This window comes from Siniperca chuatsi, linkage group LG23 (genome assembly GCF_020085105.1).
Source record: "Siniperca chuatsi isolate FFG_IHB_CAS linkage group LG23, ASM2008510v1, whole genome shotgun sequence".
NCBI classification, from domain to species: Eukaryota; Metazoa; Chordata; class Actinopteri; order Centrarchiformes; family Sinipercidae; genus Siniperca; species Siniperca chuatsi.
The window spans coordinates 18,895,539-18,923,533 of record NC_058064.1 but is presented as its reverse complement, the minus strand read 5'-3'; the positions used below and the strand labels follow the sequence as shown (position 1 = coordinate 18,923,533).

General features: G+C 40.9%; 1 protein-coding gene across 3 annotated transcripts; it reads right to left on the bottom strand.

The window, feature by feature from the left end:
- Positions 1-759: 759 nt before the first annotated feature.
- On the bottom strand, positions 760-27,376 carry nap1l1 (nucleosome assembly protein 1-like 1). Of its 3 annotated transcripts, XM_044186986.1 has the most exons (16): positions 27,241-27,376; positions 20,371-20,409; positions 19,220-19,308; positions 15,935-16,037; positions 12,236-12,377; positions 10,203-10,295; positions 9,341-9,469; positions 9,039-9,110; positions 8,816-8,955; positions 8,518-8,663; positions 8,372-8,391; positions 7,090-7,212; positions 6,641-6,673; positions 6,434-6,484; positions 5,037-5,073; positions 2,477-2,614 (listed from the first exon to the last, which is right to left on the bottom strand). In XM_044186986.1, exons 2-15 carry the CDS (start codon positions 20,385-20,387, stop codon positions 5,068-5,070), a joined length of 1,164 nt encoding a protein of 387 aa, XP_044042921.1. In that variant the 5' UTR covers positions 20,388-20,409; positions 27,241-27,376; the 3' UTR covers positions 2,477-2,614; positions 5,037-5,067. The 3 variants fall into 3 exon arrangements, with proteins under 3 accessions (XP_044042919.1, XP_044042920.1, XP_044042921.1); XM_044186984.1 differs by lacking the exon at positions 5,037-5,073 and having other exon boundaries at positions 760-2,614; XM_044186985.1 differs by lacking the exon at positions 5,037-5,073 and having other exon boundaries at positions 760-2,614; positions 10,215-10,295; positions 27,241-27,375.
- Positions 27,377-27,995: the final 619 nt, after the last annotated feature.

The following is a 27,995-nucleotide window of genomic DNA, read 5'->3' as shown; positions in this document are numbered from 1 at the left end:
GGCTCTCAAGATAAATCTGAGGGGTGCCTGATCAAAAGGCGTAAGAAAGAAAAATGATCCACAAAATGATCAGTTCTAACAGTTATGTTCAAAATCACTCCTTGTTTGAACTACTCATAAAGTACTGTATGTCCACAGGTCATAACCCATGATGAAGGTTTGGATCACAAGCAGACATTGCTAGGGTTTTATTTTGGCCACCTCCTGCATATATGAACAGCCTGGTCTGTACTATAGTTGGTGTGTGAATTTTTAAATCCGGCAAACCAGTCTAGTCTTTCACACATGATCTTCACCACCACCATCTGCAGTGTAACCGTTCTGCAGCCCTTCCATTTTTAATTTGTATCAGTTACTGCCCTCTCTAGGATTAAGTCTATCTAACGGCTCTCTTGGTGTTAGTGTGGTATTCGATGTGGTCATCCTTTATTTCATTACAAACCATATTCCCCACGGAGGTCAGCAAGTGTCAAATACTGCACAAGCTCACAGCTATGCCGCCCCCTGCTGGCGTGTGGTTGTCCAAATAAAAATGATTTGTCCAAACTACCGGTCCAAGGATCAGCAGCTTGTTGTGGCTGTTTCATTTGTATAAATATGTTGGAAGAATAGATGTGTTAACAATTAGAATACCAAGAAAAATTAATTTAGGTTTGTGTAAGGTGTGAATGGCCAAAAAAAAAAAAATCTTTAAACCTTTCCAAGAACACACGAACAGACAAACTTGATGAAAAAACAAAACGACTCAACCATCTTAGACATGTTTAACCAATTTATTCATGAACATACACGTACAGTTATTGAGTACATTAGTATTTTTGTAGCATAGCGTTTTGCCTTGACAACAGCTGCTCAGAAGGACCCTACAGAAACCCTTACACGTCCTTTTCCCATAAACATGATCTGAATACTCCCTGCAGAATGAGAAGTACCCTGGCTCTACACAGTGGACACGATGCTGCCCAACACAACCAACACTTGGCTGTTTTCACAACTGAAAAGGCATTAAGAATGGACAGGGAGGCTACGGTTTCTTCTCGGTCCCCCTCCTGGCTTTAAGTATTGCTCTGACATGCTTCTCTGTGGCCTTCTGGGTAACAAAAGGGAGGAGTTTGGGGTAGGGAGGGTGGTGGGTCATTGGCCAACACAATGGCCTTATCACACATCCCCTCTTTCTTTCACAGTGATAAAAAAAGAACCAAAACCTCAGGGGCTGGGCTGAGGTCCATGTGAGTCACCTGACCAGTCACGAATTGGCGACACAAGAGGTAAACTGATTAGAAAAAAGGGGGTTTTAGTGAACCTGACATGTCCACAGACACTTCAAAACCTGGCTTGGCCTTTCCTTGTCATCCGCTGTGCTACATCTGCCCAACCCTGTTCCTACAAAGCCTCTCTGAACAGGCCAAGTGTGCCTCCCCTGGTAAGAAAGGTAATGCACTTCAAAACCAGATAGCACAAGTTGAACTCTCCACAGCACCGGCCCCCGTGCCCGTTCAGGCAGGGGGCTTCAAACAAAGTGCCGTTCACAAGGAATACTCAAGACAGCTAACCGATGACAGGACGCCACTGGCACACCACACACTAGTACAAAGTGCTATAGAAAAGACGACAGCCACGCCACTGCGAGCCTACGAGGAGCCTGAAGCACTGGGTTATTGGAGCTGGGTGTCCCCGAACTGGTCACTCTGCCAAACTGTCTCGCCCCCTGCTGCATCTAAAGAATTCTCTGGAATGTTAAAGAGACTCAACCAGGCTGCACCGAGCCCTGGGAGCGACCTATCATGTGACATACAGGTCGAAACAAACTTCATTTTTGATCAATTTAGATGAGTGCGTGAGAAGTGGAAAGGGGTTCACCGACGGTGCCAGCTGGTCTGCTTACTGGAATGTTTCAAGAGTGGAAAGTAGTTGAGCACAAGTGGTGCAGGAAGTGGACAAAAACACCAACTCCAGATCCAACGCTCAGCAAGATTAGATAAAGTGGAATAGACACCCGGCTGCAGGTCACCCATCTGCCTTCCGTCACTAGAGCTGGAAATGCTACAGTGCTTTTACAAGTGCTAAATGCCCCGCTAAGAGTAAAAAAAGATTCACCTGGGACAACCAGAACGGACCAACCTGGAACTTTGGTGGGAGGAAGAGGAGGAAAGAAGAGGGCGGGCGATTATAAATTGACGTCGTCGCGGTGCAGTCTAAACCACAGCTGTTGTCTAAGAGCAAATACAACAAAAGACTTCACAAGAACCCAAACTAGTTTTAGCAGTGAAGAAACAAGTTCATGCTTTTTGAGGGAGATATTTTTCCTGTATTTTATCTATTGTACAGAGAAAGAGAAAGAAGGAAAAAACAGGTCTAGTAAAATACTATGTATATTGAGCCACAGCTCCCAGTATATTACCATGAGTTTTTGTAACAAAAATCTTGGAACTTTTTCTTCAAATTCTCTACCAAGAAAAATACAAAAACATTATAAGGCGGTAAGTAACTATTTTTTTTTTAATGTTTTTTTTGTTGTTTTAAATTTGAGAAGCCATTACAGTGCAGTTGATCCTCAAGGCAGCCAGGTCAGGCTTCACTGCTGCTTGCACTCAGCTGGGGGGGCTGCATCCTTCTGTAAGAAATCACAGTGGTGGAGAGGGGGGTTGTTAAGACAGAAACCACTCCAAAACACACACACACACACCTGGCATACCATCAGATCTACACACAGCAAAGCCATTTCAAGACCTAAAACATTCAAAGCTGCTGGAAATTCTAAACATCTGAAAAGTTTCTCAACTATTTTAAACACATAACACAGATATGAACGTGGGGATTACGACACATTCACATTAGACACACTATGACAAATATGGTTTGTCGTAGTAGTATCCTTACGAAGGCAATGATTACAAAAGTTTTGGATCGTCACTGTCTCGAGTGATCCATGACAATGACCCCACCGCTGTGGTACAAACATTCTGTTAAGCGTTTTTAAAAATACTTTTGGCCTTTTTTTTTTTTTTTTTTTTTTTTTTTAGATCAGAGTATTATGAAACAGCAAACACTGGAATGGAGAAGGGGGGAGGACCTGGCAATGTCCTAGGCTGGATTTAAACCAGGACATCATATTGATGAAGATTGATTGAACACACTGTAAGGCCAATGAGCCATTAGGGCACTCCACGTGCAACCATTTGAAAATGTAAGGTGTTAAGAAAATTCGTTTTACCCCCCTCACCCCTTTCCAGTCTTTATGCTAAGCTAAGCTAACTGGCTGAAGCTTCATAATTATCATAATTATATTATATGGAGAGACCAATATTTCACTGCCCCTCAAAGGTTTGACTTTTACATTGGGCAAGAAGAATTAACACTTACGTGCAGACAGGCTAATCTATGATAAAGCTAGACAAACTGAAGTTTTGAGGCCAATGCCGACATTGATATTTGCAGAATATTTCCAATAATATAAGCCTTATAGTGGACAAACTATGTAATGTACCTCAAACACATCTTTGGCTTTTCTGTATTAACTTTGTTACTCACTGGCTAACATACTATATACACACTATACATCAATATTTCTATCAGTGATGAGCTAAATCAGCTGATCTATAAATAAATAAATAAATAAATAAAAGCACAAACCAGATTAAGGAACATTAAACCAACAAATGAGACTTAGACCATACTAAGCTACATAATCTCAATTGGTTCATGATTAAAATCTTTTGGTCTTTCTATAAATTTGTTTATAGAAAAATTAATACTGGGATAGAAATTAGTAAATGAGATTGAAATGCCTGATTTTTTTTAACCCGTTGTTCAGTATACTTGGAAAGGAGAAAACTGCATATTTGGAAAAGAGAGACATCTGCCAAAAGGTGCTTATTGTGGTGTTGCTGCTACAAGATAATAAATGTAAACACTTCAAACTGAACCTCAGGTCATTGTTCTCAAATAAATTAGCTGCCAAAATCAAAGAAAACACTTGAGTAAATAAAGGATGAGAAGTGCACAGAAAGATAATTAAGACCCCATCATACTTGGGGTAGGGCGTCCTTCCAGCAGACACATCTAGAGGTGACGGCACACTGCAGATGTTCAGGCTGCTCTCGATGGCCTGATGCCATACTGACTGAACAGAGTAAGGTCATTTTGGCTATTGTGCAATACATTTGGCTGCAGCTGAACTCTTGACACTTTCGAGGCCAAAAATACTGCTTACGCAAGACATGTTTTTACACAGTGCCATGTATTTTCACCAAAATGCCAAAAATAACAGCTCTGCTTCTACTGCGGACTATGGTGCGACATCTGTTTAAAGACTTCTCATCTTGGCAGTTTTTTTTCTTCTGCAAGCAATCAAGTTTCTAATGAAACCATCAGAAAAACGACTTATTGCTGACAATGGCGGCACCCCCAAGGAGAGAAAAAAATGTGTTGGCATTTCTTATATTTTGGTAATTTGCCATGTTCCAACTATTGGTTAGGCCTTATTTCAAACACAAACAACCCTCCAAGGCCATTATCCCAGTATTAAAAGCAGATCTATAGAGAAAAGGCTGCTGAACAGAACTAATGTGAACAGGAAGGAGGATAAAAACCACGGACGAATGAACAACGATGTTCAAATGGGTATTAAAAACAAAACAGTCTTTATGGCAGACAAATCCTCACCCTGACAAAAAAAAAAAAAAAAAAAAAAAAATCATAACTAGCCTACGTTTGTGGACGGGACAAGTTCAACATGGTGGAGAAAAAAAAAAGAAAAGGGGAGGGCTGGACTAGCTTCAACATACAGAAATAATACAGGTGCAAATGCAGAACTCACTATGGGTTAAACTTCAAAAAACCAACAACAAACCAGTGGGTTAGTAACTCGGGAGGGTGCAGCACGGCGGCAGAGGAGGAGGGTGCTCATGTGTGGGGTGGGGGGTGCAGAGAGGTGGACGGAAAAACGGAGAAAAAGGAAAGCAAAAACCAAAACTGAGAGGGCAGGGGCGAAGGGTGTGATGGTAGTAAGCTGACAATTCACAAGCTGTACCTACCAGGATAGGGTTATTTTTCTACTGTCACCACTTAAACCTAGTGAGGAAAAATTTAAAGAGTAGCTGACAAAAGATGCCAAAGTGACCGGAGATGAAGAAACATTAATGAATAGGAGAAAAACAAAAAAGCAAAACTAGCAGAATACAGAATGTCAAAGATGTTTTTGTTTAGCAAAGAAGCAGAGGTCATGCTTGTTTATATCGTGTAGCATCAAACTTACAAGCTGCTCCAGTCTGGTAAAAATAAATAAATAAATAAAGCCCCTTAACTCAGGCCAAATCAATCAATCAACACTCACAAGCATTAAGCCAGTGTAAGTGCACTGTGAAAATCTCATGATGTGCGCAAACTGTGCAACAAGAAACTGTAGACAATAGTGTAGCAATACACTGTGATGCTACACTTTAAATACATTATGTATCAAGAGATTTTCATTTGTCTTATTGTTGCTTGCAATCCTCTTGAGCTTGCACAGCTTCTCTTCTGTACTCTGTTTATTCAGTGTTTTTGAGCTACATTACCTCCACCAGGAAGGCAGTGAAGCAGAACAATCAGTGAATGAACAGAGCCTACAGGAGAAGACCTGTTATTTATTGGTCTCAGTGGAGTTACAATAAACCTCTGCAGGTTTGCACTTTGTGTGCGCGCGCTTTCATTCAAGCTAACTAATTTTTTATTATATATTTATCATGCCACACTTTTCTGCACAAATAATGCTTTTGGTAAGGCCAACATATGTGGATAACATTTCACTGGTGTCCTCATCTTTCTGCTTAAGGTATACTAGATCTGTGTGTTGCTTAAGGTTCAGCTTTTAGTAACATGCAACAGTCAAGACTTAACTGACTGGTGAAAAGTTATTCTGAAAATGCAGGTTCAAGATCTGGTTAAAACAATGGTGAAAAGAGGAAATATATCAACTTGGGGTGGGTTTTTTGTGTCAAGTCAAATCAAGATCACAACAACAAAATAAAAGCTTAAGCAAACCAAAAGCCAGTGTAAAATGAGAAGCATTTGACAGTATGTATTCTGTATGTTGAAATCTGACAAGTCAATTTAAGACAGCCATTCTCTACCTGCAGCTCAGGAACCCCCAAAGGCACTGAATGGTGTCATGCAAAACGTTTCACACTGTAACATTAAAATTCACTCATGAACTGGTTCTGAGAGATCACTACAGCTATCAATGGCCTCCAGTAAGAGCTGCTTTACTTTTTGGAGAGAGCATCCTGAGCCAACAAAGTTGAGAACAGCTGAGTAAGGTCTTTCTCAGGACACCAGAGATCTTTAGAGAAGGAGGGGATGTGTGTGTGTGTGTGTGTGTGTGTGTGTGTGTGTGTGTGTGTGTGTGTGTGTGTGTGTGTGTGTGTGTGTGTTTCAGAAGGGGTGAGCTCACCTTGGGATCATAGTCAGGGTCGTTCTCCTCATCAGCCTCCTCCTCGCCTTCCTGAACACACAGCACAGAGCAACGTCAGACTACTGGGTTTCCTCAACACAACCACAATTACATCATCCATGTCTGTCACAACACTAAAACCATACATCTCTTGTATGTTGAGGTTAATTATTTTCATACATTAACTGTGGCCCTCAATAGTCTTACCTCATCGTCCGCCTCCTCTCCCTCTTCATCATACTGTAAAACACAAACATGAGGATTAGCTAGAAAAGTAAAAAACATTTGATAAAGAGTCAATCTTAACCTAGCTTAATGTTTTTCCCCCAGAAAAATTTAACTGTCATGCGTTTAAGTAAAGAATACCCAACTGCCCAGGAATCCTCCTTTAGAACAGTTGATTATCTTAGTTACTATAAAGCCAAATGATTATATAATAACACACAATGTCCCTCCCAACCCATTACCTGAACATTCCTTACAACTTTTGACAGCTGAAAAGAGAGCAAAGCTGTCCCCCAATCGGTTCCCTTTACAAAACCAAAATGTGGCAGTAGTCACGCAGAACATGGTGTAAACTAGGCCATATTGGAATAAACACATGCCACCACTAAAGAAGTTTCACTAAGTTCAGCCAAACTTGAGATTAGACTCACATCGTCGTCGTCGTCCTCTATGGCCTCTCCTGTGAAGTAGAGCACAGCTCGAGGTACGATACGCTCACGGATGAAGTGGCCAATTTCAAAGTCTGCAGCCAGGACCGCCTCTGAGTCTTCATCCTGCAAACAGGCCAGCCTGTGCTTAGGGGTTAGGTCACAATAGGATGTTTCACTTCCACTCTAAGTTTTTCAGATACCCAGATTTGTTAAGTTCAGGATCTAACAAATTACTTATGGAATCTTCTCCATTGTTTTAATAGCAGAGAGCCAAGTACAACACAGCCATTTAGCTAAATACCAAATATGTACTATACTACCTAGCAAAACTTATTAGAATGGAGATTCTTTTAATTAGTTTGAGTTTCGCTTCTAACATAAAAGTTATTTATGGCTTTTGTTGCTTTAAGCTGTTAAATGCCAAAATTAAACAGATTCAATAAGGAATCTGAAAGAAATTTGATTTAAAAAGCACATCTGATACTGATCTCAACCCCATAGTCTTCTTTGGAAAATGACACCAGCTTTTAAAACGGATTAGGGTGGCATTCAGTATTTTAGGCAAAAATAAAAAATAAAAAACACACCTGTTCATCCTGCTCGCAATAGTTTGATGACAAATGTTGGATAACGGCTCACTTAAATTAAGTTTTTTTTCCTCAGACATTTCTTAAAAAACAGCTGGTCACTGTAGTTTTTAAACATTACACACACATTTACATTACATATCACATTTGGTGTTCTAGTGAGTATTTGGAGCAGCAGGACGGTGTGTATGGGACTGAGTCAAAGTAAAGTACAGTGTGTGTGTTCATGGTAATGAAGGAACATGTCACCCAGTGCAACGGTGTGGCTCACTGATGTGGTTTTAATAGTTATCACACAACAATGGGGCTCTATGGCACTGAGGAATAAGATATTAGGCTTTATACAGGCAATACTTAGTAGGATCAATTCATTGTTTGTTTGGTCTTTTCATGGGATTTGTTGACAACTAAAATATGTATTATCGCCACACTTATCCATTAAGCCGCTCAAAGTGCTAGTTAATAGAATTTTGACAGTCCGAGACAAAATTTGACTATAAAACTTTATAGCCTAAGCTTTTTTTGAGACAAAGCTATACAGCGAAACATTGTAGCTAAGGGTTATATCCTGTATTACACTATGAACAGTGACAATGGCAATTAAGGGAAAAAAGCCTTTTGATGAACTGACTGATTAACCAGTTCATAAAACTTTGAAATGCATAAACACATGTAGAGGAAGTACAGTGACTTACCAACTCTCCATTTTCTGGAACTGTAAACAAGTGGAGATAGTCAAAGTTAGTTAAACCACGCATATCCAACTGATCATTTTAGAAAAGGCAAAATCAACTGAACTGTACTCTGGTATAAGTTAATATTTCTGCCCCGTCATCCTTACCCTCTGGTGGGGTGAAGAAGTTGAAGAAGGAGTCGTTGGGGACCGTTTTGGTGACCGTCCTCACTGTGCCGCGGCCCTTGTGCTTCTGTTTCTTCTTGATTGTTTTCAACGTGACGTTCTTGCCCTTCGTCCAGTCAATCGTGCAACTGTGGTGAAACACGAGGAGGTGGCAGCAGGAGAAAGCAAGGTCAGTATCCAACATTCTAAATGTCAGATCTTAATGACATCTTGGATTTATTTTAGGAATCTAGCTGGTGCGGTCGCCGATATCTTGAACAAAATGAGGTGCTGTATTCACCCTGTGCAGCACATGATCTCTGGTCCATCGAAGGAGAAGGGGTCGCTCTCATCGGGCTCTGACCTCATCTTGTAGGTTTTCGTCAACACTGTGTTTGTGAAGAAGTCGTTGGGCTCGAAGTGGAACTCTAACGTGAAGCTCTGGGGAAGTCCAAATGAGATCATGATTACAGGACAGTTCAAAGTTAACTGACTTGTTTCAGCAATTAAACATTCTCACTCACCATGGGCTGTCCTGGATCTGAGAATTTGACTTTAATATCTTGTAAATGTTTAAGAATGGGTTCATCGTGTTCCTGTGGAGGAGAGAAAGCACCACAGCATTTAGAAGATCATCCAGCATGTACTTCAGTTTTAATTTATGGCTAGAAATATACCGTATTTTGTCATAATCCCCACTGCAAACCCATGTGCTACACAACTTGAACAGCAGATGGAAGCAAAGCCTGATTTTTTTCATTGCTGGAAGCAAATACTGTCTGACCCATTTTCACTGCCTTCCCAGCAGCCGTCTGGATGAACCTACCTGCAGCATGTCACTGAGCAGGTCCACGTTTTTGAAAACCGTTAACCAGAACTCGGGGATGCCTTTGGGGTCTTCCTTCTCCTCGTCCTTCTTCTCTTCCTCTAACTTTGCCTTCTCCTTCATCTCATCCTGGTTGAGAGAGACATTTTCTCTTCAAAATAATGCTTGCTCAACCATTTTTCTTTTCACATATCATACCACCTACACCCACAAAGACAACACTTGGCCTTGGGGACTAGATGAAAAAAAAAAAAAAAAAATAGAGCAAGGGAACTAGCTCCATTTAATGCTAAAAAAAATAAATAAACTAAAAATAAAAAATAAACAGTTGTAATAGATCACTACACTGATTTCATCAACAGTACTGCTGCTTTGCAATATAAACATCTGAAATCAGTGATAGTGATAAATCCCGTTTAAAGGAGGGGTATGCAGTTCTAATCCAATAGAATCCTGTTGTGATGTTTGCTACAGTAGCAGGAGAGTTGTGAGTATCGCTGTCTGGAGCTGCTGTGCTGGCTCTGGGAAACTGTCTCGTCCTCTCTGGCTGTTAGCTTAGCAGCTAACCCACAACATAGCTAAGCTAACCCACAACATAGCTAAAGTTGGTTACATTACTTGATGTGTTGTTGTTCGCTCTATATCATGGTATTTGGATGGATCTGGATTTCTCCAGAATTGCATACCCCACCTTTAAGTCCCTGATTAGCTGCATGCACTGTTGCCATTTTGTGACGTGAAACTTATTCTGGATGAGACCATAAGCTCCATGCATGAAATGTGAAACTAGAAGCAAATAGGGAAAAATCAGAAGCAGCGTTCAGTCCGACAGGAAGCATGCAGGTGTATACGTCACCTGTACCTGCTTACTTACTGTCAGCTCTTCCTCCTCATCTGCCTTCCATTCACATTCCTCATCTGTGGGCTCATAAGCTGCTTTCACTATGTCACTTCTCTGTAAAGAACAGGAGAAAACAATTCAAGTTCCAAGTTTGTATCTGTGGTGCCCCAAGTAATGTGCATTTTCTGTTACGTGTGTGTTATGAGGTTATGTGATTCAAAAGAAGGTAATTTGTTAAATGAAGTGCAAATTGTTTCAGAGACAAGAGAGAACATAAGCTATTCTTGTGACAGTGGCTGTTTCCATCTTCAGTTTGTTTACATGAAAACAAAAAAGCCTTTAATGCTATTGCGTTAGTGACCTGACAAACATGCGGGCTGGTGCACACAAGATTCAAGTGAGCAGGGTCAACCTCACTTGATGATTAAGTCACGTGTCTTGATCATGCAGTCTTCCATACTGAACAACATTGTTAATACTGCTGAGTCATGCATCTAAGAGGTACAACAATATGATCTCTTACCAATGGTGCCATTCCAATGCAACTACAGAAGCTGTCAGGTTTAACATGAAGTTTTATAAATTACAAGACTCCTTTTCAGACCACTGGCCATGCATTTGGGAAATGTCACCTTTTGAACCATGATTTCAGCTTAGAACAATGCTTAAATATGGTAATTTTATCCATTGTTCTAAAGCACAAATAAACAACCCTGCGGGAAGGAGCCACATTGTCGGATTTTGTGTGAATGAAGCCGAAGCCACGCTTCATCCTGTCCCCCATGTCTGCTCTGCGTGTGCGTGTGTGTGTGGCTCAGCCCCGCCCACGGTCAAACAGACACGCAAACCTGCAGCTCTTTATACATCCATGACACAGACAGAGTAGTGAGAGAGACGGAGACAGCAATGTAACCTGGCGGGTCGCCACATTTTTAGAGTCTCAGCTTTAATTTTTATGAGAAATCACAAGTCCTCTCTCCTATTAGCGCTAGCTTCACAGCGGAGCGTTCAGGCCCAGTCTAAACAATGCAGCTTAGCTGGCTTTACCAGCACCAGCCACATGTGTAAAATATAGCGGCTGTGGATGAGGGGAGTTGACTGCTGGAAGTCAAGGATGTCGTATTTAAGTTAACGTTCTGCTTGTTCAACAGTTGTTTGAATTGCTAATAAAAAACACATTCAGAGAGGATTTGAATTGCTGTTTTTATTTTAAATCCTTATCATTTTGGCGCTGGCTAAAATCTCTTTGGGGGTGGCGCCAAAAATTCCTCTACGCAGGAAAAACCCTGCTCTCACTTCACTGGTTGGCTGGCAAAATGAATGGAGAAGTCTCAGTTTTAAAAGGCCATGGAAACACTCTATTCAAGTTGAGCTGAAATGATTACTTTATCAACCAATTAGTTAATCGACAATTTGTATCTGCAAAAAATTTGATAATCGATTCATTATTTAATTTTTAAGCAAAAATGCCAAACATTCTCTGGTTCCAGCTTATCAAATTTTTCCAGCATATCAAAGATTTGCTGCTTTTAGGGCCGAGAGTTACAGCCCTAAATTGTAAACAATAATAAAATGCTATAGCTACTGCAGTAGCATTTATGTTTATATTAATAAGCCATCTGCTTTAGAAAGACAACCAGAGGTTGCATCAAAAATCAAAGATAGCACAGGGTGCGCAAATGTGTGTGTGAGCTGTTTTGACTGGATGTACAGTAGTACAGATCAGTATAAACATGGCAGCCCTGCTCAAGGCAACAGATGCTGCAGGTGAATGCATCAACCACATGTTATGTATCTGACAATGCATGTATCAACTGCCTCTTGATTTCTTGTCCAGTTACTCATGACACTGGCACATTCGTAACAATCAACCACAAAAGGTTCATGATTATTTTAATGGAAACAGAGTTGTGATGCTAATCAGTTTAAGGATAGAATTAACAAAACTATTTCAGCCTTAAATAAAGAAATATGCTTCTATAATAAAGAGGAGCATAAAAACAGTAAAGCTGCAGAAATTCTATTGAAACAAAGAAAATGTATAAATGACTTACTTTGTCAAAGAGGGGCTGGTAGAGGGCTGCATACTTTCTCTCCAGTTCATGTACTTCTTCATAGAACTTTGCCTCAATGTGGGCACATTTGACCTGCAGGTTCTTGAGGGCGTTTACACGTCTCTTTACAACCTTTGGTAAACTGTGGGATGACAGACATGAACAGAGAAGATGTGATTACAATCCTAGAAAATATCCTGGCATAAAAGGTTAGGTTTTGTTTTTTTTTGTTTTTTTTAATTACACTCTGCTCTTTCACTGCAAATAGCTACAATTATTACACTTGTAGCCAATTATGAAAAAAAAAATACACTAATGTGACTTATCTCTAAATTATAATAGTAAAATTACACACGATAAGTAGGAGTGGCAGTAGCCACTAGTCTAAAGACTAGATTAATCATTTTGTGATCATGTATTGCCTTTGCTTCCAGGCTTCTAAATTTAAAAAACACAGGACAAAATGTGCTAAATAGGGAGCACACGGTACCAAGAGAGGACCCTGCCTCAGAAGTTAATCTGCCGAGAGCTTTAGAACAGAGCAACACACTGCAGAGCAGCACTCTCCCCAGAGCCTCTCCAATAAGTCAGGGTGGCCTTCCAGGTACACACTGTAAACAAACTGAAACTATGCCAAGAACAGGTTTTATTGAGATTTGCTTCATTTAACAGCAGAGTGAAGAAATTATGCCTTACTTGTACACAGATTTATTGGGTTATGCTTGAGGAATTCACAGCCTAGTTCCTGTGTGGATGATACAGTGGGTTCCTCAATATTATAAGATAAAAACAAAATATTCTAAATTCTCTTTTAAATGATATACTGAGGAACTCAAAACACTTCAGAGCTAAACCTTATATATAGAACACTCACTCGGGCAACAATTACTACCTTAAACAATCTAGTCAGCCCTGAAATACGGCAGTATGCAGTGTTTTACATCTCACCTCTGACTTGTAACTTGTAATGCATCACTCTAACCTGTGACCAGAATGTAGGTTGGATTCAGTTACATAATACCTGTATACATCTTACAGTATATGCTTCACAAGACTGTGCTGTTAAAGACAGTTAGTTTCAAAATCTAACTCTGAGAACGAGGGCCTTTAAATATTTTACTCCACGAACGCTGGAAAAAATTGCAGCAGGATCAGAAACAGAAACACGTGATTTCTTTTGCTTATTTTAGAGTACTGACTCAGTCCTTCATTAACTATACCTGTAACTACAGTGATTACATAGTAGAATTTAAAAAAATTAAAAATTAAAAAAAAAAATCTATGATTTTGTCCCATACCTTTGCATTTAATGTTTAATAACTAGTTGAATGTCTCTTTAAAAAGCTCCAGTGTGTAACATTTAGAAGGAGCTATTTGCCATTTTGCACCACCATTTTTCTAGATTTTCTAGATTTCGCGTTTTCCGCGAGTTTTGCAGCCACCGTAGTTTCTCCTATATGCTTGGATAATACAGGCTAAATTAATGAATAAGATTTGATGTCATTATTGTTGCTGGCATGTTAACATCCAGTTTTAAAATTGACAAGTTTAAAATAGCTAAAGTGCCACAAAGGTTTCAACAACGATTCATTTTGTAGAGTTATAAAAAGATATTAAAATTAAATGCAATTTCTTTGTCTCAGGCCTCAGACAGCCTTGCTGAGGTTGAAGCCTTGAACATCAATCTACTGAGCAGTAATTTTGATGTCACCTGGCATTGAGAGCTGTAGTGAGCCTGCACAGAGTCAAGTTTCTCTGCAGTGTGGTAAATTAAAACGCCTGCACTATCCTGGCAAGGGAATGCATGTTTGGTCCCAAATGCTGGGATGTCGTAACTGGTGAGTTTGTTGGTGACTGCCAAATACTTGACAAGTTGATCAAAGAGCTGTTTGCTGATGGTTTTGCTGAGAAGAGGGGAGTGGGTGGCACAGCCCCACAGCCAAGACACACGACTACATTCACACAGCATCTCAGAGGCTATCACTGACTGCACACCTCTGTTCTTAAGTTATTTTAAGATTTTAGTCATCAAGCTGGTGCACTCAGTTCATCCATGAGTAGGAAAAACCTATAATGCCTATAAAAAGTATTCACACACCCCCCCTGGACTTTTTCCATGTTAATTATTTAAACTCTGAATCCCAGTATGTGATTTGCTCCAAATTCAGTACAATTGGAACACAAAATAAAGTAGTATTCATCTACCCAAGTAAATATTTAGTGCAGTAGAGCATTTGCAGATTTTGCTGCATAGGTCTGTAATCAAGGATTACGTTTATAAAGGGGCGCATTTGTTGACCACTTATTAGGACCCGGTCTGAAATTCCCACCTGCTACATGCCAAATGCAGGTAAAATTTGGCAGATTGACTACAGTCACCTGACACAGAGGCTGATATCTTTGAGACAAATCGTACATGTCTCATATACAGGCTTCTGTCTTTTGCCAGTAACCAGGTTGCTTCTGCTTAATTTCCGTCAACTGAGCCTATCAGAATTAAGCTAAACAATGGCTGTGTATTAAAACAGGCTGCCAACTGGCTGCCGGTTCAGCGGATCTATAAAAAGTGATGCCTGTGTAGCTGCGCCAGTTTCTCCTCTTGTTTTTCTGCTATTGAGATGGTTAGTAATTGACCTAAAATGGCCTGAGACTTGACATTATTCTCATGTGAGCAGCTCAGCAGTACCACAATGAAACCTAACTGTAGCCTCTGTATGGGCTCAGCCATTTAGTGGCAGGTTGAATGTTGGCTATTTTAATGTATCCTCACCTTTGGATTCAGTGGTTTCATCTTTTACTGGAAAATTGCTGCTAAACATGAATGACAGAACTTCACTTGCATGACTTGACTACTTAACAAGGCGCAGTCACCAATTAGAAACTAATTAGCATGTAAGAATGCAATTGGAGAAGCAAAAACATCCACCTACCATCCAAGTGTGAGTAAATGATTACAACCTACGACTGATAGCCCACAGCAACAGGATTTAATAGCGTGGTTAAACAGCCAAGTTAGATGAAAAACAAATCTCTTAACTTTTACACTGTAATGACATCAACAGGAATGTTATGATGGAAAATGGAAAATACTGTAGTTTTGACCAGTAAGAAAGTATTTAACTGTCTTTCCTCGAAAAGTTTTATATCAGATGCTGTTAGGTAGCCAACTGCTATTTAAAGAGTACCTTCCCTGCTTTAGTCCTTACAGATGCTCAACATCGGATTCTGCTCTATGTAGCGGCCCTGGGCTTTATGACAGTGCCTGTTGTTTTGGCCTGCCTTTGCTTCCCTCTTTCAGGTCCTCCCTGACTGATTGGCCCATCTGACTTCATTGAGGGATTGGCTTTACCTGCTGGGAATCTAAGCCGGTTTGCTTCCAAGATGTTGCTCTCTCCCCCTCTTGGAAGGCTGGTGCCATTTAGGCACTCAACTTGGTTTGATTGTGTTTAGTTTGTCCTTTCTTTATGCCATATGTAGACTTAGGTTAGCACCTACAGTTTCATAGTACCCAACATCCACACTTGACCACTGACTGACTTCACACATCTTGGTTTGCGTATTTTGAGTTATCCTCAAGTAATTAATTTCGTAATTAAATAGTTACCATGTGGACCTCCCTTATTTGTTATGGCCTGAAAGAGCCAGGTATAACATCTATGATAACTGTAGAAATGTGTCAAATATAAGATTATGTTTCACCTTTCCATGTACCCTGACGGTGAGCCGTTCAGACCATCCAGCCTCTCCTGCAGCGCAGCCAGGATCTGTGGATTCTGCATCATCTGCACAGTCAGCTGACGAGCTGAGGACACAAACACACACCTAGTCAAAAGTGCAATATGAAGGCAGTCAATTGATAAATCAATTCAGGGCATGAAAGGGTTTTTTTGTTCATATGTTGATGAGAACTGACCTCAAGTGGGAGGTTTGATTAAATTAATGCTTTGGTCAAATAAGCAAATTCATGTTCAAGACAGGGATCTCCAGCTGCACAACAACAACACCACCATTTGTATTTGTTCCAGGTCAGTATTATGACTTGATCTTCCCTGCAATATCTGAGCCACACAGGTATATTGCACACCAAAGAATTGTGTGTGTTTACCAGAGTATCAGAGGAGGGTGGAACGGAGAACGAGAGCAGTTTCCTGCTCAAAGCATTCTGTCATCTCTCAATCACACTGTGATTTGAAGTAAATCAAGTAAACAGTAAATGAAATCTGGTTAATAACGTGCACAGTGCCAGTGCTGCATAGACACAATAGATGGCAGTCAGCAATAAATGGTGCTCTCCCTTTGTGCAACCAGACAGGCGACAGATGGTACAATCCAAGTGTCCAACACATTGCTTGCACCTATCAAAGCTCAGTCAGATCGCTGCTGGCAGGTGAGAAGATTATAGAGATTGGAAGTCACTTTTCTCTGATGGCACATCCTGGCCATTTGGAGTTGGAATGTGTTACCAGCTAGATAAGCTGTCCAAGACTCTGCATCCCGTCAAATAAATACACCTATGCTCGTCTGAATTCACACAACACAAGCTTTTGACTCAATGCTTTGATACAAAGGTTTTGTTGGTGGATAGGTCAGCCACCACAGGACCAGTTGCCTTCTGAGGTGATAATATGAGTACCTCACTCTCTTTGCCCCCATTTTCCACCAACCATTGACTACCATACACTTGATGACCTTAACCAAAATAAATTTTAGAATCAGAATGACTCTCATACCCCACCCATAATCTTCATAATCTTGACAACACTTCCCACTCTAAGCTTGAAAGGTGGCTGTAATGCTCTGTAGTTTGCTTCCTAGAGAGCTAAAATAGCCTTGAGACTGATGATATTCAAATGAAAGGCATGTTACATCTATTTTCTTCCATCAATTCCTGAAGATAAACAATAACAATGCTCTGTAGAAGTGTAACAGTACACAAAATTCACGATCCGATATGTACCTTGGTTTTGGGGTCAGTTCGGTATAGCAGGGAAAACAAACAAAAACAGTGGCTCATTGGCCATGATTCTTACGGTAATAGTTAGTGCACTCAAATACTGGATTATTGTCAATAAAAATAAATAACACAAATGTCAGTAATGCTCCATCCCAAGACTGACATGTTGATTTCTGAACAACTGCAGCGTGCGCTGGTTGGCACAACGGACTGACTAATATGCACACGTTAAGGCGCATTGGAGCAAGGCTCAAGCACCTTGACCATATACTTAAATCCTGTATTCTCTATGGCCGAGTACAGCTGCATATCCGCAGTGATAAACGCTATAGCATTAGTTATTGATTTGGCACGGTCCGAGTCTGCAGTGAGAGGCTGCCTGAATGCTGTGGGGAGAAGGACTCGCCTTCCAGTCTCTTGTCTCGTTCCGCTAATCAACACATTCGGGTGATGCAGTCGGAAATGACGTCTGAAGTGTTTCCACAGGCATACCCGACTTCAGCTGAACAATGTCATATGGCATACAGTTTGACACTCATGGTTGCCCATCGTAATGCTGCCATACAGTGGATCTAAATGTCATGGGAGGATCCTCCAGCTCTGGTCTCTCACTTGTGTTTGCCATTTGGGTGCAGCGACACTACGTGAGCTTGACTAACCGGGCTAGGCCGACTAGCATGCTACAGCTGATAGACAGCAACTGGTGCTCTGCCAAAACATTTGGGTAAAATTCGCACTCTAGAATTTCTGTTCCGCGGGAGCAAGTATTCAACATAAATTATTTTGACAGTAATTGTTTGGGTCACAGGGTGTACCAATCCGAGGGAGTCACATATCAAACCAAACGTCCTGTACCAAACGGTTCGGGACGAATACATGTACCGTTACACCCCTAGTAGATGGTCAATGATTTTTCACCATTAGCATCTTGACTGTTAATACATGTGCAATGATGTCTAATTTAAATTTTTAAAAAGTCACTGTAAATCATTACTTGCCTTTATTGCTCTGTGAGTGGTGTGTTTCAGGTCTGACCCACCATTACTATCATGTAGTTCAACATGGTACAAACACTTGTGGGGTAGACGCTTTTATACCAGTCACCCTGCCAGTGTTGGTGCACCAGTCATGCACCTATGCATTTGTAGGTAGAGCATTTATGCATACCTATTTTCAAAAAATGAGGAGCAACAGTGAATAAACATGCGGATGGGGGTTGTTGTGTAATTTACTCTGTGGCAGCAGGCATAGTTTCACCTTTTGTTTTTAAAACTATTCACTTCCACAAATCTTATGAGCTGAGCTGTGATTTGTAGGTCCTTCTGAGTTTGTGTCTCACAGCAGCCTTGATGTGTGAATGCGTGATATGCAAGGTTTCTTAAGGAGAGCGTGCACTGCATGTTAACATTGGCAAGCTGTAACTGTGTATTACTCATGCATTTATAATTTCCCCTCAGCTTCCAGGCCTCAAGTAAGGATTTCCTGAGAGCGTGGTCACTATGACAGATCAGTGGGAGGCAGCCAGAATGAGCCTTCTTTTAAGTCTGGCTTTTAGAAGACTATTCAAACTTGCTATAAATAGACAAGGCCAAACAGCCATCTATATCTATCCACATTAAGCCGGGAGTAGGCTAATATATGATAAACTGTCTGAATCATTTATTGAGCATCTAAGGATATATAAACAGCATCAAGATACCAAAATAAAACTGATTAGTGCCTCCCAGCTCTAAACTACAATTCAAAATCATGCCATGCAAATAACTCTCCTCGGTTTAGATACCAGACAGAGGCACACGGGGTTCAGACTGTTACTCTGCTACTGGAAATATATTTTTATACACCTGAATGATTAACAACTAAATTTTGATTTAGAACATTTTATCATCTAAACTATGTATTCTCCTCTGCAAAATTGACATTAACAGTTTAATTTGCATTTTAAGACATAGACCATCAACAACTTTACTTACACTGCTAGCAATTACACCGTCAAAAAGCTGTCCTGGAGCATTTTTGCAGAGACTAACCTTTGCTGTTTTCATCTTCTCCCGTCTCCTCCTCTTCCACTTCTTCCACATCCTCCATATCTGCCGGATCCATCTCAGCCTGGTCTTTGCTGCTCGAGGAAACAAAGGGAAGGTCAGCCAAAACATAGACACTTCAGACTGTTTATGAGTGCGCAGAATTAACACCAGCCACCAAACTACTTCTGGTATGTTTTGGATGAGGCTGCCAGTGACTTTGGCCACCCTACCAGCTGCTTCGGTGGGCAAATAAATATTGAACTCTTTTTTTTTTTTTATTCTCAAAACATGTTGACACTTGTTTAGTCTTAAACTATCCAGGAAAAACTCTCAAATTCTGAAGTGTCAAAAAAAATCAACATGAGACCGGTCGGTAAAGTACATGACTTAAAATAAGCGACAGCTGAAGTCCTACTTACGCCTTCCTCAAAGACACATTAGATAATTGAGGGAAGGAGTAAGTTTCATTTCAGTCATTCCCTGCCCAGACAATAAAATTATCTGCTGTTTAAACCATGGGATCCAGTGTAGCTCTAAAAAACTCCAGCAGGAATCAAAACTGGAGGCCTTTTTTTTTTTTTTTTTTATTTAAACCCGTGATGCTGTTCAAAGCACTGAAACATGACACCCTACTTTAAGATGCAGTGCAGGAGAGCTCAATACTGAACAAAGCACAGCTTGACCAGCACGGCCTATCATCCTCTTGTCAGTCTGCAGCACAAGGTAATCGATGACCAACAGTGGACAAGTATGTGTGTGAAGGAGACGGCATCTATCTGTGTTGTGTGAAAACCACTGGAGTGTCACTCCTGTTATAACAATGTTATGGTCTAGCACTCAAATGTTGTGATGTGCCTTGTGTATGTGTGTTTTGTGTGTCAAACTGCAACAATGCAACCTGAGCCCAGGCGTGGCATCCCAAACAGCCCCAGCCTTTATAAACAACTGTTTCCATTAGGGCTCATTGAGGGAGAGCCTGCTGCACTGCCCTCTATGGATTTAATCATGTTGTATATCTGACCACGCCCAAGTCAGTGATGTCACTGCAGGTGTTTTCCCCTTTAACTGTCCAAGACCCCTGGAGCCCACTTCAGGCACCTCAGGCATTAGACCAAAAGAGGAGACAGAGCAGTATTGGTAGAGGTTGTACTTACTTGTCGATGTCTGCCATCTTAGCTGAGTCTCAAGTGATGCTGAAGAGAGAAGAGAAAGTAATTAGTTTAGAAATACTGGAGGACACAAACTAAATCATTTGGACTAACATTTTACAGTCACTAGATCTGGGTCAAACAGCATTTGCAAAAAACTCCTGATGTCAATTTTAAGCTGCTTAGAGTACTACAGGGGTGATGAAGTTAGCAACACAATGAATGACAGTTTAGTAGTAGTAGTAATAACAATAATACACTTACAACTGAGCCACTACAACTGCAGGCATTTCTTTGATGTGCCTCAAAGTTTTGTTGATTTTTAATTGCGTTACATTACCTTTGTTTTGTCCCCAGAGTTCTGTTAATTTTAGAGATGTCCTGAGCCGATCTTGAGTTCGGCATCAGGTCCGATCTTTTATTGTACTCTACTGTTTGTCCACCCCAGCCTGCTAGTGTTGCAGTGTGCTGCTCTCCTTCACAACCGTCGGGCTCTACAGTGCAGCATTTCACGGCATACACAAGTGAAAATCAGAGTGTAAATGTGAAAAATTATTCGATCGCACCAGTGAGACACTGTTTTGACACCCGGGTCGGCAAAATACACAGATTCCCCAAGGTGACGCTATTTTTCATTATCAAAGCTCAGTGTACAAAACAGCTTCATTTTTAGCCGGCCTGACCATCGCTTTCTCCAGTTAAAATGGCCTATGTGCTGGCGACAGATCATATCAGCGGTCGCTAATTAATGTTAATTCCGTGAGTAACTTGATGGCAGGTCAAAATTACACTTGGCTGTTGTGGGTTTGTGTGCTCTGCAAGCCGGTGTCTGTATTCGTCCAAGATTGTTTGTGAGGGGAGAACCATTCTGTAACACTGAACAATCAGAGTGGCTTGAGCGTTTCTTTAGTTCCAATAACTTCAATAGAGTGATAGGTCTTCTCCCTAGCAGATCGCATCACGTTGCATTCTCCAGTTAATCTTTCATTCATATCAACAATTTAAGCTTATAAACTTTTTAACTAGGACCTCCAGTATTTGGATCAAGTAGCTTGTAAAAAAAAAGAAGGCGTGTCAGATTCAGTAGGCTACAGCTGTTATTTCAATGTGTCAGATACATATTTAATCAACATTTAAGTAAATCAAAGTATTGGATCGGACTCAGTAGATACTCAATATTAAAATGACTGATCAGGGCCATGAATACTTGATAGCACTAGTTAAAACACTACACCTGAAGGTAGGCCTGTCGCGATAATTACGTTGACTTATTGCAAGATATATGGACATGACCTTGATCATTTTTGCTGACCTCGATATTGCCCATTGTGTTTACATGCGTGTTTATTTACATAAGAATGTCACCAACATTTAGCAAACATGATGCCAGAACAAACAGCAGGGTTTTCCCTACCATTGTAAGACTTGGCAATGGAATGCCATGCAAATGCCCTTAAAATGACAATATCGTTTATCGCAATTATTGCTGGGACAACATATCGTTCAACAAAAGTAGTTATCGTGACAGGTCTACCTAACGGAATACACACTGCTGCTACACATCCAGCATAGGTAAGGTTCTATTCTCTAATCCAAATAATGTTTTCATGCATTGTGGTCACACAGACCTTCAAAGCTGCTGAACGTACTAGACTTTAGTAGCCAACTGATTCCCAAAATGGTTTCAGCGTGTCACACTTTACATGTGACGATCCACCCCCCCTTCTGTGCCAATAAAACCCCATTACCAGAACAGATACTTTACATGACTTATTACGTAACCCAGATTTTACTTAAAGACTTTAAAATCTCTCCATCCCGACCATTTTGATAGAAATAGAATGAAAATAAGCATTACAAGAAATCCTACTCCTGCAAAATATCGGTGTGTGCACCCCCCCCCCCCCAAGAAATGCATATTTATATAATTAAAAAAAGGAACCCTATGCAGCAGTCAACACTTCACTGACGGCCTGCAGCCAATGAAAGATCAAAGCAAAACCTTCTTAACCACCCCCATCATGTCAATTCTTAAATAATGAGTAGTGTACACTGATCGATGAGTGTACACAGTTTATCACATGCTTTGAAACAAACTTCCTGCTTTCAGTGGACAAAGAGCTTTTTTTTTTTTATTAAACTGGATAAGGCTTGCCACATGTTTATAAAAGAAGTCCTCTTCTTGGTCCAGACAGGATCAACCCTGGCTGTGACTTACCCACTCCTTACCCCCTCACAGAGCCTTGTTCCCTTTAGAGAGATGGATTACCATGGCCTTCTTTTCAGAGGGGCAGATAGGGTAGACTTGCACAGCTGATCAGTGCCCGTGAGACAGTGAGGCAATAGATCGTGACCTGGAAGTGACAACGGTGTCAACACTCACAATCACTAAGGTGGCTGTAAAGAAACCCAAAGCCTTGGGTGGGGAGGAATCAGATTTTTATATATATAAAAAACAGTGCCATATGTGCAGTTCATTTGAGTTGGTGGAAATTTTCAATAGTGGTGTCGGATCACAACGGACCCAAAGTTACGAAAGACAATTTTTGTTTGGTTGGCCTCACTCCCGCAGGAAGAATGGAAATTATAAATTTGCCCAGCAACAGTACAGTGACCAGAGATAATCTCAAACCCTGGAGTGACTACACGGCAGACAACAATCACAACCATTAAGAAGACCTTGCACCACTCTGTGACGAACAAGCATCTATCTCACTGGCACACCCTGGACCTCTTACAAGCAGCAGCTGATCATTCCACTAAATGTACAAATTACCTGTTACCAAATTATCATCCTACCCATTTTCCAGTATTGTGTGCATTAGGGGTGCAAGCGCTACGTGTAATCTTCCCGAACCGTTCCGTACAGGACGTTCGGTTGGGCGTGCGACTCCCTCAGATTGGTACACCCTGTGACCCAAACAATTACTGTCAAAATAGTCTATTAATGTCTACTACTTGCTCCCGCGGAACAGAAATTCTAGAGTGCGAATTTTACCCAAATGTTTTGGCAGAGCACCAGTTGCTGTCTATCAGCTGTAGCATGCTAGTCGGCCTAGCCCGGTTAGTCACCCAAATGGCAAACACAAGTGAGAGACCAGAGCTGGAGGATCCTCCCATGACATTTAGATCCACTGTATGGCAGCATTACGATGGGCAACCATGAGTGTCAAACTGTATGCCATATGACATTGTTCAGCTGAAGTCGGGTATGCCTGTGGAAACACTTCAGACGTCATTTCCGACTGCATCACCCGAATGTGTTGATTAGCGGAACGAGACAAGAGACTGGAAGGCGAGTCCTTCTCCCCACAGCATTCAGGCAGCCTCTCACTGCAGACTCGGACCGTGCCAAATCAATAACTAATGCTACAAGAATATTTATCACTGCAGTCGTGCGACCATACTCATGTACCTTGTGCATGTTAGTCCGTCCGTTGTGCCTGCCCTGTGTAAACCAGCGCACGCTGCAGTTGTTCAGGAATTAATAGGTCAGAGTCTTACGATGGAGCATTACTGACATGTGTTATTTATTTATTCTCATTGACAATATGACAGCATGAGTGCATTAACTGTTACAGTAAGAATCATGGCCAATTAACCACTGTTTAATGTTAGATAACATTTAGTAACATTTTTCAAATTAAATGAAATACATTTTTTTTGTTTTCCCTGCTGTACTTAAAACGTACCGAATCGTGACCCAAAACCAAGGAATATACCGAACCGTGAATTTTGTGTCCCGTTACACCCCTAGTGTGCATTCAATATTTAATGTTATCAAACACTATCCATTTTCTAGAATTATTTAAACCCTAATAATTACATTTTTGTACAGCTTCTTAACCCTAATTAAGTTTTTGACTTGCTACCTTTTGCTGGCATATCCTCTCACAGCGAAGAAGTTGTAACAAATACATCCTGCTGAAAAACCGATAGCTGTACATCTCATAGCATTAGCATTTTTCAGTAAAATTATTTGCAGTTTTCTCAGCGTGGGGAATAAGTCCAAGACTGACCAACCAACTCGTTCACATTTGTGAGTGGGAAATTGAAATAAGATGGAACAACTAAGGTGTACAGCTGACCATTAAACCGGTCTTCCAGTCAAGCTAACAACTGACTACCTATAGCCATGTTGGACAAGTCATTATGAACTATTTTAGGAGGGTAAGAACGCAAATACCAGAGGGAAATTAATGCTGCAATCAAAGATTTTTTATTTTGTTTTTTCCATCTTATTTCTCTGCTTGGCCCTGCTGGCAAGAGTGGTCACATCGCAACTTAAACCAATTTGTGTTGTATCTAGAATAGGGTTGGGCAATAACTTCACTGTTCAACTTTCAGTGGAATCAAATTGGAATTACATAATTTTGTTACTGTATTACAAACCTCTGTCCAAATGAATGGTTAAGAGCAAGCTGTGATTATAATGTATGTATGAATGTTTGTCAGTACAGCTTTTGATTTACACTGGGTTTGGTTTCATGTCAGGCATAACAGTGGAACACAGCCCATTGCTTTGAACATCAGTTTAGAGCTGAAACAATTTGTCGACTAACTGAATAGTCAATCAACAAATTTGATAATCCATAATTGGAAAATGTAAAATATTACCTTTTTCCTCTTCTCTGCTTTATATTCTAACAAACATCTTTAGGTTTTGGACTGTTAGGACAAAACAAGACATTTGAAGACATCACCGTGGACTAAGGTAAATTGTGAACGACATTTTTCATTTTAAAGACTATTAAGCAAAAAAATAATTGGCATATTAATCGATAATATATTCATTAGTTGCATGCCTACATTAGTTTGATTATTTTATGTAATTTTCCATACCTTTGTCTTGTTGTATTATACATCACATGTGGAAAATATGATTTTATTTTTCTACCACATTGCCCAATTCCTACCCAGAATCACACATTCACATAGAGCATAAATCTGGCACCGCCTGGGAGCATGGTCTGTCAAAAATCACATGAAGCAAATGTGAATGTCGTTTCAATAGGGTACAGACTATGGAAAAGGTTCCTAATCCTGGTCTTTGACTGCCATCTTCCTGCTGGTTTACTCTCCTGTCAAGTCGTTAATTGCATTCACCTGTCATCCCAGGGGTAAATCAGTCTCTTATTACATGGCCACACTTCAACAGCAGCACGGCTCTGGGTCCCAAGGCCCAGAACTTAGAACCTCTGGAGTCACATGATCAGAAAATCTGATTTTTCATCAGCAATGGTCCAAACGCACAAGCATGAAAGAATAATAAAAGCACATGTGCCGTAAGACAACACCCACCACCCCAACCATCTTGTATTCTCTCTTATGCCAAATTATTGATGGGAAAGTACTGTAGAAAGCTCTTAGCAGTAGCACACATTTTTAAATATACTGTCATCGAAAATGTGATGACAGGGTGTTTCAAACTGAGGTCAATATTGCTTTTGAATGGACAAAAATAGTTTCAGGTGGACAATGTAATGTTTCCAAACTGCTCTACTGGGAGACAAGGCTGCAGCATTTTAAATGAATGTAGATGAGTGCATTTATGTTTTGCGTCACTGTAGACGTTGCTGAAATACTTGCACATGTTTAAGTATGTCCTAACATTGTCATTTCAACAATCTAGATCTGAAAAAACATCTCATGATGAAAACATCCACATCTGACCTGTCCAAGTGATTCATGATATCAGACATATCTGGTATATTTGGCAAACATTACATCTTTAACAGGTGTAAGTTTGGAATGCAACTACCAATCAACACATAGACCTTTTAATCATCTCACCCCTGTCACAAAAAGCCAACAAATACCAAATTGCCACTAGACAATTCATGTTTTCTGATCTGTATATTATTAACTACACATGTAACAATGGTCCAGCAGTCTGACCAAAGGCAGACCTTTTCCTTTCTGGGGCAGGCTTTTTTTCCCCTAATCCTGCCCAGTGACCACGTGTTGCATGCTCAGGTCTAGCACACCATCAATGACTGACAAAAAGCCCAGGGTGGGTGCCTGCCTGCTCACTCTGAAGCCACATTTTCAACTTCATTTGGACCAAGCAGGCCAGCCAACCTGTTGAAACGTTTACCGTCGGACGTCAAACAACAAATGTCCACTCGCTTCCTCCATAAACAAGCCGACCCCTGGCTAGTAAACAGGCTAACTTTAGCCGGCCTGCCAGGTCTTGTAACCACACCACCTCGATGTGCCTGGCTATTTAAGCTAGCTTATGTGTTGCTAGCTTGATGCGCACTAACGTTACTTAGGCTGAGCAAGTGGGAGGAACAGCTTCGACAAACACGGTGCAGTAGCTAGAAAAAAATAAGGACCAGTTAGGAAGTCGTGCCAACGCTCCGGTACCATGTTTTAACCAGCTTTCGCTATGTAATATTACCGGCTATCCCGTTAAACCAACCGCCGTGTGCTGTATCCCTAAAGTCCAGACTCCCATCCATAGTTCCCCACCCTGGGTAACAGTGTCATCCTCCAAAAAATAAGGTCAAGTCCAAAAATACAAGATACAGGACACGTGTCAACAAATGTCGAAAAACGCCGACCATTACGGGAATTATCCGACGTTTTGTAGTTTCTATCAATGCAATGATTGTCAAAACAATCCAGGGGAAACGGGCATACATGATAACCGTTGTTTTATTATTTTTTTAATCGCGTGTAACGTTAACACACATCATGGTGGAGCCAGTCTCAATGGCTGCTGCCGCTGTCTGACTTGACTAGCATTAGCAAAGCAGAGCCGTCTTCCTCTGCAGCTGTTAATTTAAGAAGCAGAATTGAAATTTAGCTTATGAAACGACGCACAAGTTTGGGGCGTTGACGCCGTAGCCATTTCCAAGTCCTGTCCCTTACCTTCGCTCTCTGGCCGGAGGCTGGACTGGTGAAGCGGCGCTGCGCAGTGAAGAGGTCCCGGGGAAGAAAGAGACTCCGCTCGGATGGCGGTAAAAGGAGAGAGAGATCCCGCCGCCTGCGCTCATATACATCCAACGTCATCACGTAAACCGGCAGTCACCGAAGCAACGCTGCTCATGGGAGGGGCAGCGTCGACAGTGCCGGGGGGAGCAGGGGATGAGGGATCATCACCACCACCAGCTTCTTCTTCTTCTCATCATTTTGATACTTCTCTTCATCACCTTATTTACATACTTATCATTATAATCATCTTCCTCTTTCTCCCCTTCCTCATTTTCATCTCCCTTCTTCATCATCAATTTCCTCACAATTTCATCCATACTCATCATCATCTTATTCAGCATCATGATCATCTCACCATCACCGCAATATTCTCATCAGCATCAGTAACAGCATCTCCACCATCGCCATCATCCACCTGCTCCTCGAGCAGCAGCACAGTCATCTTCAAATTCTTCATCATCACTAACTGGTACAAGAGTTCACCCTCATCATCACTGTGAGCCTCATTGTTATAGCCATAATACTTTTCACTTCACTTTCATCAGCAATAGCAGCATAATTTACACCACAATCATCACCATTTTAATCACCTTAGCCATCATCATCATGTGACATTTTACTGATTTGTGCAATAAACTTCTCTTTCCCTTTAACTGCTTGAACCCTCATGTTCCTAGTGTTCCCTTTAAATT